Source organism: Protobothrops mucrosquamatus, unplaced genomic scaffold (genome assembly GCF_001527695.2).
Source record: "Protobothrops mucrosquamatus isolate PMUCROS unplaced genomic scaffold, P.Mucros_1.0 scaffold3630, whole genome shotgun sequence".
Taxonomy (NCBI): Eukaryota; Metazoa; Chordata; class Lepidosauria; order Squamata; family Viperidae; genus Protobothrops; species Protobothrops mucrosquamatus.
In genome coordinates this window covers 5,284-21,122 of record NW_015389592.1, presented here as the reverse complement: position 1 = coordinate 21,122, position 15,839 = coordinate 5,284, and the positions used below count along the sequence as shown (strand labels likewise).

Here is a 15,839-nt window from a genome sequence, read left to right as displayed (position 1 = left end):
CTTTCTACGAAGCGGGAGCCCCCAACGTCTGTGGGAGAAAGGAGGGCAGAGCCTGGGAGCGGAGTGAAGAAGGGGCCTCAGCCTAGGATCCCCACGTAGCCAGCCCTAACCCTTCCGTTCCGTTGGTCCATATCTAACTCCAAGCAGGGGCCAGCCCTGAGTTGGGAAGATTCCCGTGCCTGGGCTCCTAGCAATAAACAGGCGTGGGCCTGCTCTTTTGTGCCTGACCACACCAGAGGTGGTAGCCCTTAAAGGATAGCCATAACTTGACAAATCGCTAGAGGTAGTCCTCAGCAGGGGACTTAGCCCGTTGCTAAGCCAGACAGTTATGATAAGTGAGTTTCGTCCCATTTTACGACCTTTCTTGCAGTTGTTAAGTGGATCACTGCAGTGGTTAGTGACCGGTTGTTGACTTTGCGTGTCAGAAGGTCGCAAAAGGGGATCACCTGGCCCTGGGCCACTGCAAGCCTCATAAATACAAGTGTCCAAATTTTGCTGCAACAGTCATAAGTGTGAAAAAGGGCCCCGAGTCCCTTTTTGTCAGTGTTGTTACAACTTCCAACGGTCACTAAATGAACGGTTGTGAGATGATGATGATAATAATAATAATAATAATAATAATAATAATAATAATAATAATAATAATATCATCATCATCATCATCATCATCATCATCATCCCAGGTCCTTGGTAAGGATTCGATAGGTAGACAAAATGCCAAATTCAGTCTGAACATCTGGCTGACTGTGCGATGATCCACAATAATAATAATAATAAAAAAGTTGGAAGGGACCTTGGAGGTCATCTAGGCCAAACCCCTGCTCAGGCAGGAAACCCTATACCATTTCAGACAAATGGCTGTCCAGTCTCTTCTTAAAAACTTCCAGTGTTGGAGCATTCACTGCTTCTGGAGGCAGGTGGTTCCACTGGTTAATTGTTCTCACTGTCAGGAAGTTTCTCCTTAGTTCCAGGTTGCTTCTCTCCTTGGTCAGTTTCCATCCCTTGCTTCTTGTCCTACCTTCAGGCGCTTTGGAGAATAGGTGGACCCCCTCAGATTCCCACAAAGTCTTCCTTTCAAGGGGCTGGTGGGAAGGCAGCTGCCCCCTTCCAGGTTCCCCTTGAAGAAACGCCGCTTCTGCCACAAGCCCAGAGGCTCCCGTGTTGATTTTCTGCCCTTTGTGAATTTTGAAGGCGGTTCTCCAGCTGAACAGCGCTGAGTCAGCAGCCTCCATGTGCCGCTTCTTAAGGAGGTATCCCTACAGTTTGGGAGAAGTCCAGCTGACGATCTCACGCTCGCCCAGAATAGAACCTGCAGCTGTAAGTCCTCTTCATTTATTTGGCCTCTTGAGTTTTGAATTAGTTTGCAGCCCTTACAATATCCAGGATGGTTCTGAATACTGAGGATGCTTGTGATTTTTAATGACAACCTGTTGGCGTACAAGAGCTAAGGGTTTTTTGTTGTTGTTGTTGTTGTTGCCAGGTGAAGGATGATTGAGAAACAGCTGTCTGGAAATTCACCCTCTGAGCAGGGCTGCAAATTAGGGTAGAAGGGAGTGTAGCCTGCAGAATTTATAACCAGGACTTGTAAAAACTTAACAATGATTTTCCAGCTTTTGCGTTTAGGCCACGGGTGTCAAACTGCCGGATGCGTCATGCCGTAACCGTGCCCACTCCCATTGCCGGCAGTGGGGAAAAAGCCGCGACACGTCACGTGACGTTGCGGGTTTGACACCCCTGGTGTAGGTTTAGGCAGTCACATTGTGATATTGTTTCTTGCATATCAAAAAGCTGAACTTTTTTTAACAGGCCGATGCTGTAAGAAAAGAAGTGAAAAAGCAAGAAGCAAGCCAAGAGAGGTATTTTTTTCATTGATATCCCAAGTGGGTGTGTGTGTGTGTGTGTGTGTGAGAGAGAGAGAGGGGGGGATAGGTGTGGGGATGGGATGCAAGAGATTGAAATACGAAACAAACATAATTCTCATTTTCCCCTTTTGTGCGAAGCCTTGACTTCTGGCTTTTTAGAACCGATCCCTGCCACTTCCCTCATTCCTTTCCCCCATTCTGGACCTGGCATGAAACCACAGCAGTTGAAAGAATAAATGGGTTTTTGAATGCATGCATGCATGCATGTAGATCCGTCCATCGGTCTCAGTTGTCTTTTATTCCTGGGACACACAGGAGCCCCGAGGAGTGACACCAGCACCTATAATCGTTGCGGGTATCCGACCTGTATTTTTGAGGGCCAGTGCTTTTTAAATCCTGGTGCCTTTTCACACCTTCTGTTAACGTGGTTCATTTTTCTGAGTTGGTTGGCTTGGGACCTGGGATATGTGACCCAGGAGGTCACAGCCTCTAAAATGTGCAAACAAAGTGCTAAATTACGTTCTGGGGTTGAAACAGGACAAACCACGGAGAGGCAACACAAAATTCAAATGGCTGTATTGGGACTTCATTTACATATTTATAAATAGACCAGTAAAGGAGCAAAGATATTTTAATGCACGATGAAGGGATATTTTCCTTTCAAAACGGCCTTTGTAACCCCAAACCCATCTCTTCCCTAGCTGACTCTAGACACATGAATATAATTTACCTATCTATCTATCTATCTATCTATATATATATATATTGTAGATACACCTTTAAAATAAATGTACTTTAGGCAACCAGAACCTTTGGAAACGATATCCGTGGTGTTCGCTAACTATATAATGATGTAGACCTGGAGCAGGCTTTGTGTATTTTATTTCATTTTATTGCAACTAATAAAATACTGTTTTTAGAGTACTTACTTATACACATCCAGCCTCTTGAGTTGTTGGTGGTCTCTGCACGTTGCCTATGGAGAAGACTGGCATGGGCACGGTGGTCTCTTCCCATCAGAAAACGTTTGAATTTCTGGGTGAAACGGGGGGCACTCCAGGGTGACTCTTCATAAACAGCTCCGTGTTTTATTTTGTCTTTTTCTACCTGTCCTGTCAAAGGGAGGGAGCAGTGCGGCTGTTAGATGCTCCAAGGTGTTACTTTCTAAATTATTTTTTTCAGACATTTCATTTTAAAATGGAAGAAACTCTGTGTTAACTTATAAAGCAGGGGTGTCCAGCCGTAGCCACTTGAAGACCTGGCTGGGGAATTCTGGGAGTTGAAGTCCACAGGTCTTCAAGTGGCCAAAGGTGGACATCCTGTTATAAATGGTGCTTCTTATACTGATAGAGATGAAAGCAAGAAAACTTCCCAAGCTACAAGAAACGCAGAAAGAAAGCTCATTTTTCTTGTGCCTCGTTCTTATCAATAGTATTTGGGGAAACCATATTTATATCTTTGCAGCTGATCAGGCAGGCTTGATGAAACTTTTCCAGCATTTGCCGGCCGTTAACGACAGGTGATGCAAACGTGAGCAGACCCTCTTCTCAATGAGAGGACCTGGCAGCTGTCCTGAATATTTTGTTCTGTTCCATCTCTCTCTCTCTCTCTTCTCTCTCTCTCTCTCTCTCTCTCTCTCTCTCTCTCTCTCTCTCTCTCTCAACTTTTCCCCTCCCCCCCCTCTTCCAAAAGAAAGCAGATCAAAATGGCCGAACAGTAGCTGAATTTCAAGTGGAGAAAAAAGAACGAGTGCTCCATCACTGGAGGCTTTTAAGAAGAGACTGGACTGCCACCTGTCTGAAACGGTCTAGGCTCTCCTGCCTGAGCAGGGGGCTGGACTAGAAGACCTCCAAGGTCCCTCCCAGCTCCGTTACTCTGTTAAGTTGGATGCTGTCCTTTGACTTCCAAACTGGATTGTCCTTTTCGTTCAGTTCCTCAATAGTGTCTGAACCCGACTGCGGAATAAGCTCTTTTAACGCTGCCTGAAATCAAGAGGACTTGTCACGTTTCTGCAGCTTTATTTTTATTTCCCGATTTTTCCATATTTCTCCCAACACGTTACCTTTTTTTCTCGCTTACGAATCCTTGTTTTGTTGTCCTCCGTTATATCAAAAGCTTTTGGATTTCTGAGGCATCCAGACTACCAAGGGTTTTTTTTTCCTCCCCCTCGTCTTAAAATAGCATTCTTCTGCTCCCAAGTGAATTAAGTCCAATTCCCGTATTCCTCGAAAGCTATTTGAAATATTTTTGGTAGGTTGCCTATGAGTAATAACCCTCTTTGATTAAGGAGATGATTGAATGGGCTGTGAACAAACTTCTTCATCCTTTTTCCAGCAGGAAAAGAAATTCAGTGTAATTTATTTTGATTGATGAAAAGCAAAAAAAGGGAAGGGGATTTTACACTCATCTTGAAAAATCTTTTGTTTAGAAACCTTATTTATAGTTAACACTGTCTTACAGCCCCTTTCCACCTGTACAGTTACCTAAGATATTTGGGAAAGATATATCTCAGGATTGAATGCTATGCCTCTAGAAGATCGATACCATTGAATGGAGGAGCTCAGCTCAAAAGTCCCAGCCTAAGCCTAAAGAGGTTTTTGATTTAATCTTGAGTAAGTTTGTTCGGAATGGGGTCAGTCTGATTTCTGCTCTTCATTCCATCCTTCTGTTTTTCATCGTTTCTTCTTCTTTTCTGGCTGTTGGAAAAGCCAGTCCTCATTTGAAAGACCCCAGTTTCTCAGCCTCTGTCAACGACAAAATCTTGATCTTCTAAAATTGGGCCTGCTTTGCAGGGCTCTGCCCACTATCATTTTATTTTATTTTTTTTGGGCAGAAGATTATGACAACTTTTCCCGTGTCGACAAAGGCCTGGAAAGTTTGCAATTAGTACATTCCTATTTCTCTTACTGATTCTGAGGACAACTTGAGTCCCCCCCCCACAATTGCCTGCTATTCTGTTGCTTTGTGTTCCTTGTGTCGGCCCTACGAATGACAATTCCTGTCCATGATCCAGTTTTGGTGGTCCTGTCATCATCCGTTGTAGTGATATTGAAACTCCAGCCCCCTTTTCTAAATAATCCAAGCTGGATTTAAAGACCCTATCCTTGAAATCGTAGATAATGCCATATGATTGTCCCAAAGGGGAGGGGGAAGGAGGGAGGGAAATGGAAGATCTCCTTATAGATTTCCAGAAGGCATTTGTTTGGCTGAAAACAGTTGGAAAACGAATAAACAAGATGTACTCTCAGCCCAGAGCTGTTGAAACTGCTTACGTTTTTGAAAAATTCCCTGTGTAAATTCCTGTGTGTACTTTGTCTTGTCATTCAGATTTCCTTGGGAGCTGTTAGTCACGTGGAACAAACTCAAGCACAGCCTTTTTGCATGTGGATATTTCCATTCCCCGTGGAAGTGTCCTGGCTCATTTTGGTTCCTTCGGGACAAAACTATTAATATTTCTGTTTTCAGTTTAAATAACTCACTCACAACCTCAGCACAAGTTCTCTGTGTGTTTGTATGTTTTTTTTCCCCCCCACCTGCCAAGTTCTCATCTTCAGCATTTCCATAGTGAGCTTCAAAGAACCCCTTAAGTTGCCTGCCACAATGGTAGGTAACTTAGAAAGGAGCGTTTCACCCAGGCTTACACCGAGGGTAGTAGACAAGTTAAGACCTCCCCACCCTAAGCCATCCTGCTTCAGGAGATCCCGGCCCTTTGGCCCCGAGAGGTAATTAATAACTGTGGCGTTCTCAACCTAGCTTGATCTCTTCTGTTTTTTTAAATACATTTAGCCCTGACTTGAAAACAATTCCCGAAGGATCAGGAGTGGTGCACCCATCGGCCGTTCCTCCCACGGAGGCCACGGAAGACCGCGGCTCTGACTCAGAGGCTATTCCAGATACAGAGACGGAGCACCTGGATAGCCAGAAGGCGGTAGGGGCAGGAGCTCCCCAGCCCCTGAAGACCGAAGACTCGGCAGAAGACTCGAAAGCGTTAAAGGAAGAGTTTGGGCTCGGGATTCCGAGCGCCGGCGAGGATTTGGAGTCGTCGGAAAGGCAAGCTGAAGACACCCGTGCTTTGACCTCCGCTGTGAAAAAGGAAGAAAAAGGGACTGATCACTCTGACCAGGAATTGCCGAGAAAGGCCTCTCCCTCGGATGGAGAGAAGGCAAAGGAGGAAACAGCTCCTCTTCCTGGGAAAGCGGAAGAAGCGCCCGCTGCCTCGAAAGAAGGAGCCCCCAGAGCCCTCTCTGCCTCAGCCGCGGAAGAAGGCACAAGTACAAACCTGGGGCCGGGCCCTACAGAAGCCGCCCTGGAGGAAACGCCAAGCGCAGAGACGCTGTCCAAGGACAGGCCCACGTCTCCAGAAGCAGATCGTACTGAAGCCGCCGTGGGGCCGGCAGAAACGCCAGCCCCCAAGGTTCAAGGGAAGACGGAGGAAGAGTCGGGGGGCCTCCCTGCCGCCTCTCGGGCGAAGGTGGAGGTAGCAGCCAAGCCGGCGGGGGCGGAAACGAAGGAAAACCTAAAGGAAAAGTTTCAGCTGCAGTTGGCCAGGGTTGAAGTAAGCCTGGAGAAGCTCCCCGAAAACCTGCTGTTGAGCGCCGAAGAAGTCAGACAACCAGAAGAGACCCCAGGAGAGAGCGCCAAGGTGCAGCATCCTGAGCACGTTGTGCCAAAGACACCGCAGGGTAAAGGGCCGGGACAAACCGAAGCCCAGGAATCTGGCAAAGCGAGCACGCCGGAGGCAGAGACGGCAGCCAACCCGGAGGCCGGCAAAACGGCCCCGAAGGCTTCGAACCCACCCAAGGCGTCGAGACTTCCGGCTCGAAGGAAAGAGGAGAAGCCGGCCGGCAAGCCGGTCCCCAAGAGCCAAGGGCCGGCTGAGAAGACGCCGTCGCCGAAACAGCCGATTCAGCAAAGGCCCGCGAACGTTCGGTCCGGCGTCGGCCCAGATAGCGCCAAATCTAAGCTAAGCACGAGTTCGGTGGTGGTGGTTGCGTTAGGCCCTGGGAAGAGCTCCTCGCAGCAAGAGAAGGACCCCCCGGCGGAGACCAAGGGGAGTCCGAAGCAGAGCCGGGAGCCAGAAAGTAGATCCTCCACCCTCAAGCGGGATGCCGGCGGCAATAAGGTGAGGAGGGGATAAAGCACTGGCTGGCCCCTAACCTTGACGCTTCTTCCAGACCTTGAGCGAGTCCCCGTCCCCTCCCTGCCCCTGTACGCGGCTGCGTCCGGTAGCGCCATGCACGCCGTGCCGGCGGGGAGGTGCGTTTGGAAACGCTTGACTCTGGACTCGTTTGGCGGAAGGGAGGAAAGAGCCGGCTCTTCGCAGTGCAGTTTCCGAGCGGACACGCGGTGTGTGTGTTTGTTCCTGCCTTCCTTCCTTCCACGGCGGTTCCTGAGATTCCCCTGTTTGCGAGGTGCGGCTTCTCGTGAGGCATCCCGACTGCTTCGCGTAGACTCGACCATCCCGGAGTCAGATAAGTTACCCATAAAAGCCGTTGGAGCGCTGAGTCCTCGGGTCTTAGAAACGATTGGCCTGGTTTCAACTTGTGGCGTGTAAAAGAATACCGCTTTCTCTGAGCTGCTGGTGAATTGTGCCCGCAAGGCCACACGGCCTTAATCGCTCACCATCTTTTCAATTTCTCCTCCCCAGGTGTCTGCTGGGAGAAATACCAGAGCCTCGAAAAGCACTCCCAAACCCAAAGAGGTAAGCAAGCCAATGAACACGGGTCCTGTAACCCAGGGTATCGATAACATGGGAATGACTTTAGGGCCGGGGAATCCAAACTTGAAGATGGTGGGCTGGAATTCCCCAGCTATCTTTTTAAAGGAGTTACTGACTATATGCCTAAACCAGGGGTCTTCAAACTTGGCCCTTTGATGACTGGTGGACTTCAACTCCCAGAATTCCTCAGTCGAATTCTGGGAGTTGAAGTCCACAAGTTACAAAAGGGCCAAGTTTGAAGACCCCTGATACAGACTTTAAGAGGAGTGGACTTCAACTCCCAGAATTCCTCAGCCAGCGTGCCTGGCTGAGGAATTCTGGGAGTTGAAGTCCACAAGTCATCAAAGGGCCAAGTTGGAAGACCCCTGCCCTAAACTTCCCAAAACTGAGTCCAAATTATTAACTCGGCGATTAATAATTAAGGATCCCCTACTCTTTTAACTTCACTGTTAGCGACTTCTAGGGAAAACATTTTTCCTGAGATGTGAATTGTGACAGTTGGGTGGAAGTGACTTGCCCAGAACTGTGCATATCCTACTCCGGAGTTGTTTTTTAGCAATTAATTTTTGGGAGAGGGGAGCCTGCAAGTCAGTCTTGACTCCTGCCGTTTTCTGGCCCAGGTTTTTTTTCCAAGCGGTTTGCCATTTCCTCCTTCCTAGGGCTGAGCGAGAGGGACTGGCCCAAGGTCCCCCAGTTGGTGTCACACCCAAGGCAGAACTTGGATCTCCCTGTTTTGAGCCGTGACCCCTTAACTTGGCTCTTGACTATTAAAATGTGGACACAAATGTCATAAATGAATAGTGAGAGAAACAGACTCGGAAAATGACAAGCAAGCGGCTTATATGCCTCTTTGAACCTGTGAAAGATCTCCTTCGTTCCAGATCGCCTTGGAAAGCCAGGGTGGGCAAAGTGTGGCAACTTCACCTCCTGTGGAATTCTGGGAGTTGAAGTCCACAGGTAGTAAAGTTGTCATAGTTGCCTACGCCTGTCCTAAAGCATCCCCTGTGTTTCCATCATACTTCCTTTTTCCTTTGTCTTTACTTTTAATATCTACCACAATCAGGTGTGTGTGTCTACGTCGTTTACAAATATCGAATGGTGTAAAACTCTGGCTTTCCCACCCCCCCTTTTTTCTCTCCTTTTTTTAGGAGGAGGAGCTTTTCCCATTTAATTTGGACGAGTTTGTTACCATGGACGAAGTTGTCGATGAAGTGGAGTCTCCCCAGCCTCGGAGGAACCCCGTAAGGGGCAAAAGGAAGGACCCGCCGAAGAAGAGCCTTCCCGGTGAGCCAAGCTCCAAGAGAAAGAAAGCCAAGGCGGTGGCGGCGGCCGAGGCCGAGACCGAGGTCTCCTTCGTGACCTTGGATGAAATCGGAGAAGACGAAGGCGGGATGGGCCAGGTGGAGCTGCTGAACCTGGAAGCCATGACCGACGACCAGGGTCTGGTCACGGTGGACGAAGTCAACGAAGAGGAGGAGCTGATCGACGAGGATATGAAAGACCCCCAGTCGCTGGTGACCCTGGACGAGATCTCCGAGCAAGAGGACGTTGCTCCGCAGGAGATGCCCAAGGAACCTTTCGCCTCCGGGGAGAGCGAGCCGGACTTGAAAACGGAGCCTTTGTTGACGGTGGACGAGGTCGGAGAAGTGGAAGAGCTTCCCCTGAACGAGCCTTCCCACTTCAAGGACGAGGAGATGCTCAAATGCCAGGAAGAGGGGAAGGCCGAGGCAGAGCCCGCTGGGGATTTTCTCTCCTCCCAGATCCCAGAGGACCCCAGCGCTTTAGTCACGGTGGACGAGATTCACGAGGACAGCGACGACCAGCCCTTGGTGACCCTAGACGAGGTGACCGAAGAAGACGAGGACTTCCTGGAAGACTTCAACCGCCTGAAGGAAGAGTTCAGCTTTGTCACCGTGGACGAGGTGGGCAGCGAAGAGGAGGAAGAGGAAGAGAAACCTGGCCCCTCCACCGGCAGGAAATTGAAAGAAGCCACCAAAACCGCACCGGAGGAAGGAGCTGACCGGGACGTCCCGTTTTCTGCCAAATTAGAAAACTTTAAAATTCCGGCCGCCCCCTTGCCGAAGCCAAAGCAGAGCGTTTGCGATGAGCTGCCGGAAGAGGAGACGTCGGTAGAGCCGCCGGAGGATCCTCCAAGTGAGAGCCCCAAAGCAGAAGAGGAGGTAGACCTCGGTAGGGAAAAGGCTGAGCTGGAGTCTAAAGAAGAAGAGGAAGGACGAGGCGTGGAGCAGACAGACCCAGTAGCGGAATCCGATTCAGGTCCGCCGACAGGTAGGAAGGGGATCGGCCCCGATAACGGGCAGCAGCGAACCGCCCGGTGAGCAGAGCGAGAACCTAAACGTGCCCCTTCTCTTGGCAGAGCCGGTTGCGAACCAGAAGGAGCAGTCTTCTAGCAGCAAGAGGAGCGGTTCGCAGGAGGAGCAGCAGTCGCTCGGTAAGGGTGCCTCTTTTCCCAGTGACATCCCCCTGGCCCGCCAGAACGGGGAGGCAGGGGACGTTACGGGTCCCCTCTCTTGAGGAGATCCATCTGGCGGGACCCAGGAGAAGGGCCTTCTCTGTGGTGGCTCCCTCCCTGTTATTTGAAGGACCCTTGTTTCCCAGTTGTATCCCCCTGGCCCACTAGAGCAAGGAGGCAGGGAATGTTATGGGTCCCCTCTCTTGAGGTCCATCTGGCGGGACACAGGAGAAGGGCCTTCTCCGTGGTGGCTCCCTCCCTGTTATTTGAGTGACTTCATTTCCCAGTTGTATCCCCCTGACCCACTAGAGCAAGGAGGCAGAGAATGTCATGGGTCCCCTCTCTTGAGGAGGTCCATCTGGTGGGACCCAGGAGAAGGGCCTTCTCCGTAGTGGCTCCCTCCCTGTTTTTTGAGGGACCCTCATTTCCCAGTTGTATCCCCCTGACCCATTAGAGCAAGGAGGCAGGGGACGTAATGAGTCCCCTCTCTTGAGGAGGTCCATCTGGCGGGACCCAGGAGAAGGGCCTTCTCCGTGGTGGCTCCCTCCCTGTGAACTTCATCCCCGCAGAGATTGGCCTGGCCCCCACTTTTGACACTCTTTCGCAAGGCCCTTGAAGACCGGGTTCTGCCCACCGGTCTGTTGACCCCAGAGTGGGAGGGAGTCCATCAGGTGGCTTGCTTGACGGATTGCTGTCGCCAGCGCAGAGTTTTTTTTTATTGTTTTTATTGTCGTATATGGGGTTTTTTATTTTTTGTTAAGCCGCCCAGAGTCACCGAGAGTGAGTGGGCGGCCACGTGCATTCTCCAAATAAATAAATACATAAATAAATCTGAAGTTGGAGAGAAGCAAGCGAAGGAGAGGCAGGGATTCAGCAGCCACGGCAGTTCAAACAGACAGGTTTATTACCTGCACTCTACCAGAATCCGAAACGTTATTTTTTTATTTATTTAATCCATATCATAAGAATTGTATTAATTCGAATACGAGACGGTAAATATACCAAGGGGAAAAGAGAGGAAACATTTAATGCAATCGTTTACAGATCTGTACTAAAGAGATTTGTATGCTATGGAATTATGTTATGGAATTATGTATGTACGTTGCTTTTCAAATATTTAAATGTAAAACTAGAAAATCAATCAAATTTTCTTTAAAAACACACACACACAAAAGAATCTGAAATGTGACAAATTGGCCGTAGGTAAGATTCAGTGGGATTCAAGTCCAGTGGCCTGGGCTTGGATCACTTGTGGATATGAAGGGACTCGATCCACTTGATCCCTCCCTCGGGCTCAGCCTGGTCATCTGCTACAGGCGGGCGGGCGGGCAGCTACTCCTCAGATACAAGCAATGTATGCAAAGCGTGTGGCACGATGGGCAGCCCAGGGGTCAGTTATACCCTACTTGCTAATCAGAATTTCCCTGTTGCAGATCGGATGGAATCCGAGGGTGAACCGCCGGAACCTAAACAAAGGAAAGTAGAGTCCGCAGAGAAGCCGAAGGTGGCGAGCCAGCTGAAAGGTAGGCCTTGGGACAGCCTGGTCCAGGGGTAGGCCACCTTGGCTCTTTTATGACTGGTGGACTTCAACTCCCAGAATTCCTGAGCCAGCCACGCTGAGGGGAAAGGGAGAGGTTTCCAAGCTGAGCCACGCTGGCTCAGGAATTCTGGGAGTTGAAGTCCACCAGTCATAAAAGAGCCAAGTTTGAAGACCCCTGGTTTAAATATTTAAATATTTTTACTTCACGGTCACGTGATCAAAATTCAGGCATTTGGGCAGGGGTAGGCAACCTTGGCTCTTTTATGACTGGTGGACTTCAACTCCCAGAATTCCTGAGCCAGCACAGCTGGCTCAGGAATTCTGGGAGTTGAAGTCCACCAGTCATAAAAGAGCCAAGGTTGCCTACCCCTGGACTAGTCTGAAAGTCTTCCTTGTGTTCGGCGGAGGTCGCTCGCAGAGAGAATGGTTTCATCTCTGCTCGTCTGTCTTCACCGTACTTTGAATGTCTGAGCTGTCAGGGCAGGTTTTCTGGGTGCCTCCCCCCCCCCACTTCAAAGACCGTAGGCGGTTGGGGTGCTCTAAGACAGCTCCCCCAAACGCCGAGGCCAGGAAGCAGAAATGGAGAGAGAAGGATGCTTTGCCTATTTCTTGGTTTAGGGCAGGGGTAGGCAACCCGAAACCCTCAAAGAGCCACTTGGACCCGTTTCCCACCGAAAACAAAACACTGGGAGCCGCAAAACCCTTTGGATATCTAAAATGAAGATAACGCTGCATATATCCTTTTTTACCTTTATTATAAGGTAGGTAGGTAGGTAGACAGACAGACAGACAGACAGACAGACAGACAGATATAGGTTGTTCGCATATTTCAATCCCACCACTGGAAGGATGGATGGATGGATGGATGGATGGATGGATGGATGGATGGATAGATAGATAGATAGATAGATAGATAGATAGATAGATAGATAGATAGATAGATAGATAGATAGATAGATAGATAGAACTGGTTGTTCACATATTTCAATCCCACCACTGGATAGATAGATAGATAGATAGATAGATAGATAGGTAGGTAGGTAGGTAGGTAGGTAGATAGAGAGAGAGAGAGAGAGAGAGAGAGAGAGAGAGAGAGAGAGAGAGAGAGAGAGAGAGAGAGAGAGAGAGAGATTGACATATAACATAAAGGTAAAAAAAGGATATATGCAGTGTTATCTTCATTTTAGATGTCAAAAGGGTCTCCCTCCCTCTCTCTCCCTCTCTTTCTGCCCTTGGTCTGCCAGTCCTCTTCCCCCACACTCTTTCTTTCTCTCTCTCTGTTTCTCCCCCCTCTTTTTCTCTCTCTCTCTCTCTCTCTTTCCTCTCCCTCTCTCTCTCTTTTCTCTTTCCTCTTTCTCTCTTTCCTCTCCCCCTCTCTCTTTCTCTCCCCCCTCCCTCTCTCCAATCTTCTGCTCACCTGGCAAGCTGGCTTCAAGCTGTTCTCCAGCAAGCTCAGGGGTAGGCAACCTGGGCTCTTTTATGACTCGTGGACTTCAACTCCCAGAATTCCTGAGCCAGCAGAGCTGGGCTAGCTAGCTCTCTCCTGCCCTTCCTGCTTCCTGCAGAGATGCAGCTTAGGCAGGAGCCCCACCCAGTAAGCTTGTCGGCTTGTCGAAGAGGGTGAGGCCACTCTCTTTTTTACACACACATACAAACACACACACACAGAGAGAGAGAGAGAGAGAGAGAGAGAGAGAGAGAGAGAGAGAGAAGGGACGGGAAGGGAAGGGAAGGGAAGGGAAGCGCAAGTGCCTCTCTCTGTCTCTGTCTCTCTCTGCAAATGGCAGAGGAGGCTGCAAGCCGCAGGGGAAGGCTCAAAGAGCCACATGCGGCTCCGGAGCCGCAGGTTGCCGACCTTTGGTTTAGGGAATAACTGTTGGTGATAATTGCCAACAAGAAAAGCTAGGGGGGGGAGGTGAAAACAAGGGTCCAGGCACTTCTTGCGCTGTTGTGATGAGATGGGCAGCCAGCAGACTTAACGAATAAACAGACAAACAAACAGTAGCTGAAAGGATGCACTAAAATGGTCTTTTGTCACACTATAATTTCTTTTTGTCGGTCGCCTTCTAAATCTAGATTTAGATTTCCTGGTCCCCAAAGCGGGCTACTTCTGCCAGATCTGCTCCTGCTTCTGCGTGTTCGAAGAATCCATGAAGAGCCACTGCCTGTCTCAGCTTCACCAGCAGAATATGGAGGTAGCAAAGGGGCCCCAGGGGGGAAACTGAGGCGCAGGGCCACTTCCTCAACCGAGCGTAAACCCCGCGTTCCCTGCAGGGCCGGCTGGGCTCTTGGCCAGTGTCCAGGGGGTCCCTTCCCCAGGATCCNGCTCTCCCGAGATAAAGGGAGAGCCTTTGGGACTCTACTCCTATCCAGGAGTACTCACCTCGACCCCTTCTCCCGGGGCACAAGGTTCCAAGCCGCTGAACAGCTGCTGACCGCTGTTCATGCTGGCTCTGACGCCTTCCCAAGCGGACGGCTCCGAAAAGAGCCGCCATCGGCGCGCCGTCCCACCGGAAGTCCCCATGGGTCCCCTCTCTTGAGGAGGTCCATCTGGTGGGACCCAGGAGAAGGGCCTTCTCCGTAGTGGCTCCCTCCCTGTTTTTTGAGGGACCCTCATTTCCCAGTTGTATCCCCCTGACCCATTAGAGCAAGGAGGCAAGGGGACGTAATGAGTCCCCTCTCTTGAGGAGGTCCATCTGGCGGGACCCAGGAGAAGGGCCTTCTCCGTGGTGGCTCCCTCCCTGTGAACTTCATCCCCGCAGAGATTGGCCTGGCCCCCACTTTTGACACTCTTTCGCAAGGCCCTTGAAGACCGGGTTCTGCCCACCGGTCTGTTGACCCCAGAGTGGGAGGGAGTCCATCAGGTGGCTTGCTTGACGGATTGCTGTCGCCAGCGCAGAGTTTTTTTTTATTGTTTTTATTGTCGTATATGAGGTTTTTTATTTTTTGTTAAGCCGCCCAGAGTCACCGAGAGTGAGTGGGCGGCCACGTGCATTCTCCAAATAAATAAATACATAAATAAATCTGAAGTTGGAGAGAAGCAAGCGAAGGAGAGGCAGGGATTCAGCAGCCACGGCAGTTCAAACAGACAGGTTTATTACCTGCACTCTACCAGAATCCGAAACGTTATTTTTTTATTTATTTAATCCATATCATAAGAATTGTATTAATTCGAATACGAGACGGTAAATATACCAAGGGGAAAAGAGGAAACATTTAATGCAATCGTTTACAGATCTGTACTAAAGAGATTTGTACGTTATGGAATTATGTTATGGAATTATGTATGTACGTTGCTTTTCAAATATTTAAATGTAAAACTAGAAAATCAATCAAATTTTCTTTAAAAACACACACACACAAAAGAATCTGAAATGTGACAAATTGGCCGTAGGTAAGATTCAGTGGGATTCAAGTCCAGTGGCCTGGGCTTGGATCACTTGTGGATATGAAGGGACTCGATCCACTTGATCCCTCCCTCGGGCTCAGCCTGGTCATCTGCTACAGGCGGGCGGGCGGGCAGCTACTCCTCAGATACAAGCAATGTATGCAAAGCGTGTGGCACGACGGGCAGCCCAGGGGTCAGTTATACCCTACTTGCTAATCAGAATTTCCCTGTTGCAGATCGGATGGAATCCGAGGGTGAACCGCCGGAACCTAAACAAAGGAAAGTAGAGTCCGCAGAGAAGCCGAAGGTGGCGAGCCAGCTGAAAGGTAGGCCTTGGGACAGCCTGGTCCAGGGGTAGGCAACCTTGGCTCTTTTATGACTGGTGGACTTCAACTCCCAGAATTCCTGAGCCAGCCATGCTGAGGGGAAAGGGAGAGGTTTCCAAGCTGAGCCATGCTGGCTCAGGAATTCTGGGAGTTGAAGTCCACGAGTCATAAAAGAGCCAAGGTTGCCTACCCCTGGTTTAAATATTTAAATATTTTTACTTCACGGTCACGTGATCAAAATTCAGGCATTTGGGCAGGGGTAGGCAACCATGGCTCTTTTATGACTGGTGGACTTCAACTCCCAGAATTCCTGAGCCAGCCACGCTGAGGGGAAAGGGAGAGGTTTCCAAGCTGAGCCATGCTGGCTCAGGAATTCTGGGAGTTGAAGTCCACGAGTCATAAAGCGGCCTAGTCCTAGTCCAGGGGTAGGCAACCTTGGCTCTTTTATGACTGGTGGACTTCAACTCCCAGAATTCCTGAGCCAGCCATGCTGAGGGGAAAGGGAGAGGTTTCCAAGCTGAGCCATGCTGG

At 49.7% G+C, this 15,839-nt stretch overlaps 1 protein-coding gene across 1 annotated transcript in view; it reads left to right on the top strand.

The window, feature by feature from the left end:
• The window catches only part of ZNF638 (zinc finger protein 638), a 37,849-nt gene that overhangs the window by 19,036 nt on the left and 2,974 nt on the right, over positions 1–15,839 (top strand). Inside the window, exons 17-24 of the mRNA XM_029286428.1 lie at positions 1,192–1,317; positions 1,807–1,856; positions 5,649–6,984; positions 7,510–7,563; positions 8,730–9,870; positions 9,959–10,033; positions 11,488–11,577; positions 13,671–13,789. Of these exons, the coding sequence (XP_029142261.1) occupies positions 1,192–1,317; positions 1,807–1,856; positions 5,649–6,984; positions 7,510–7,563; positions 8,730–9,870; positions 9,959–10,033; positions 11,488–11,577; positions 13,671–13,789 (2,991 nt within the window). The remainder of the gene's footprint in view (positions 1–1,191; positions 1,318–1,806; positions 1,857–5,648; positions 6,985–7,509; positions 7,564–8,729; positions 9,871–9,958; positions 10,034–11,487; positions 11,578–13,670; positions 13,790–15,839) is intronic.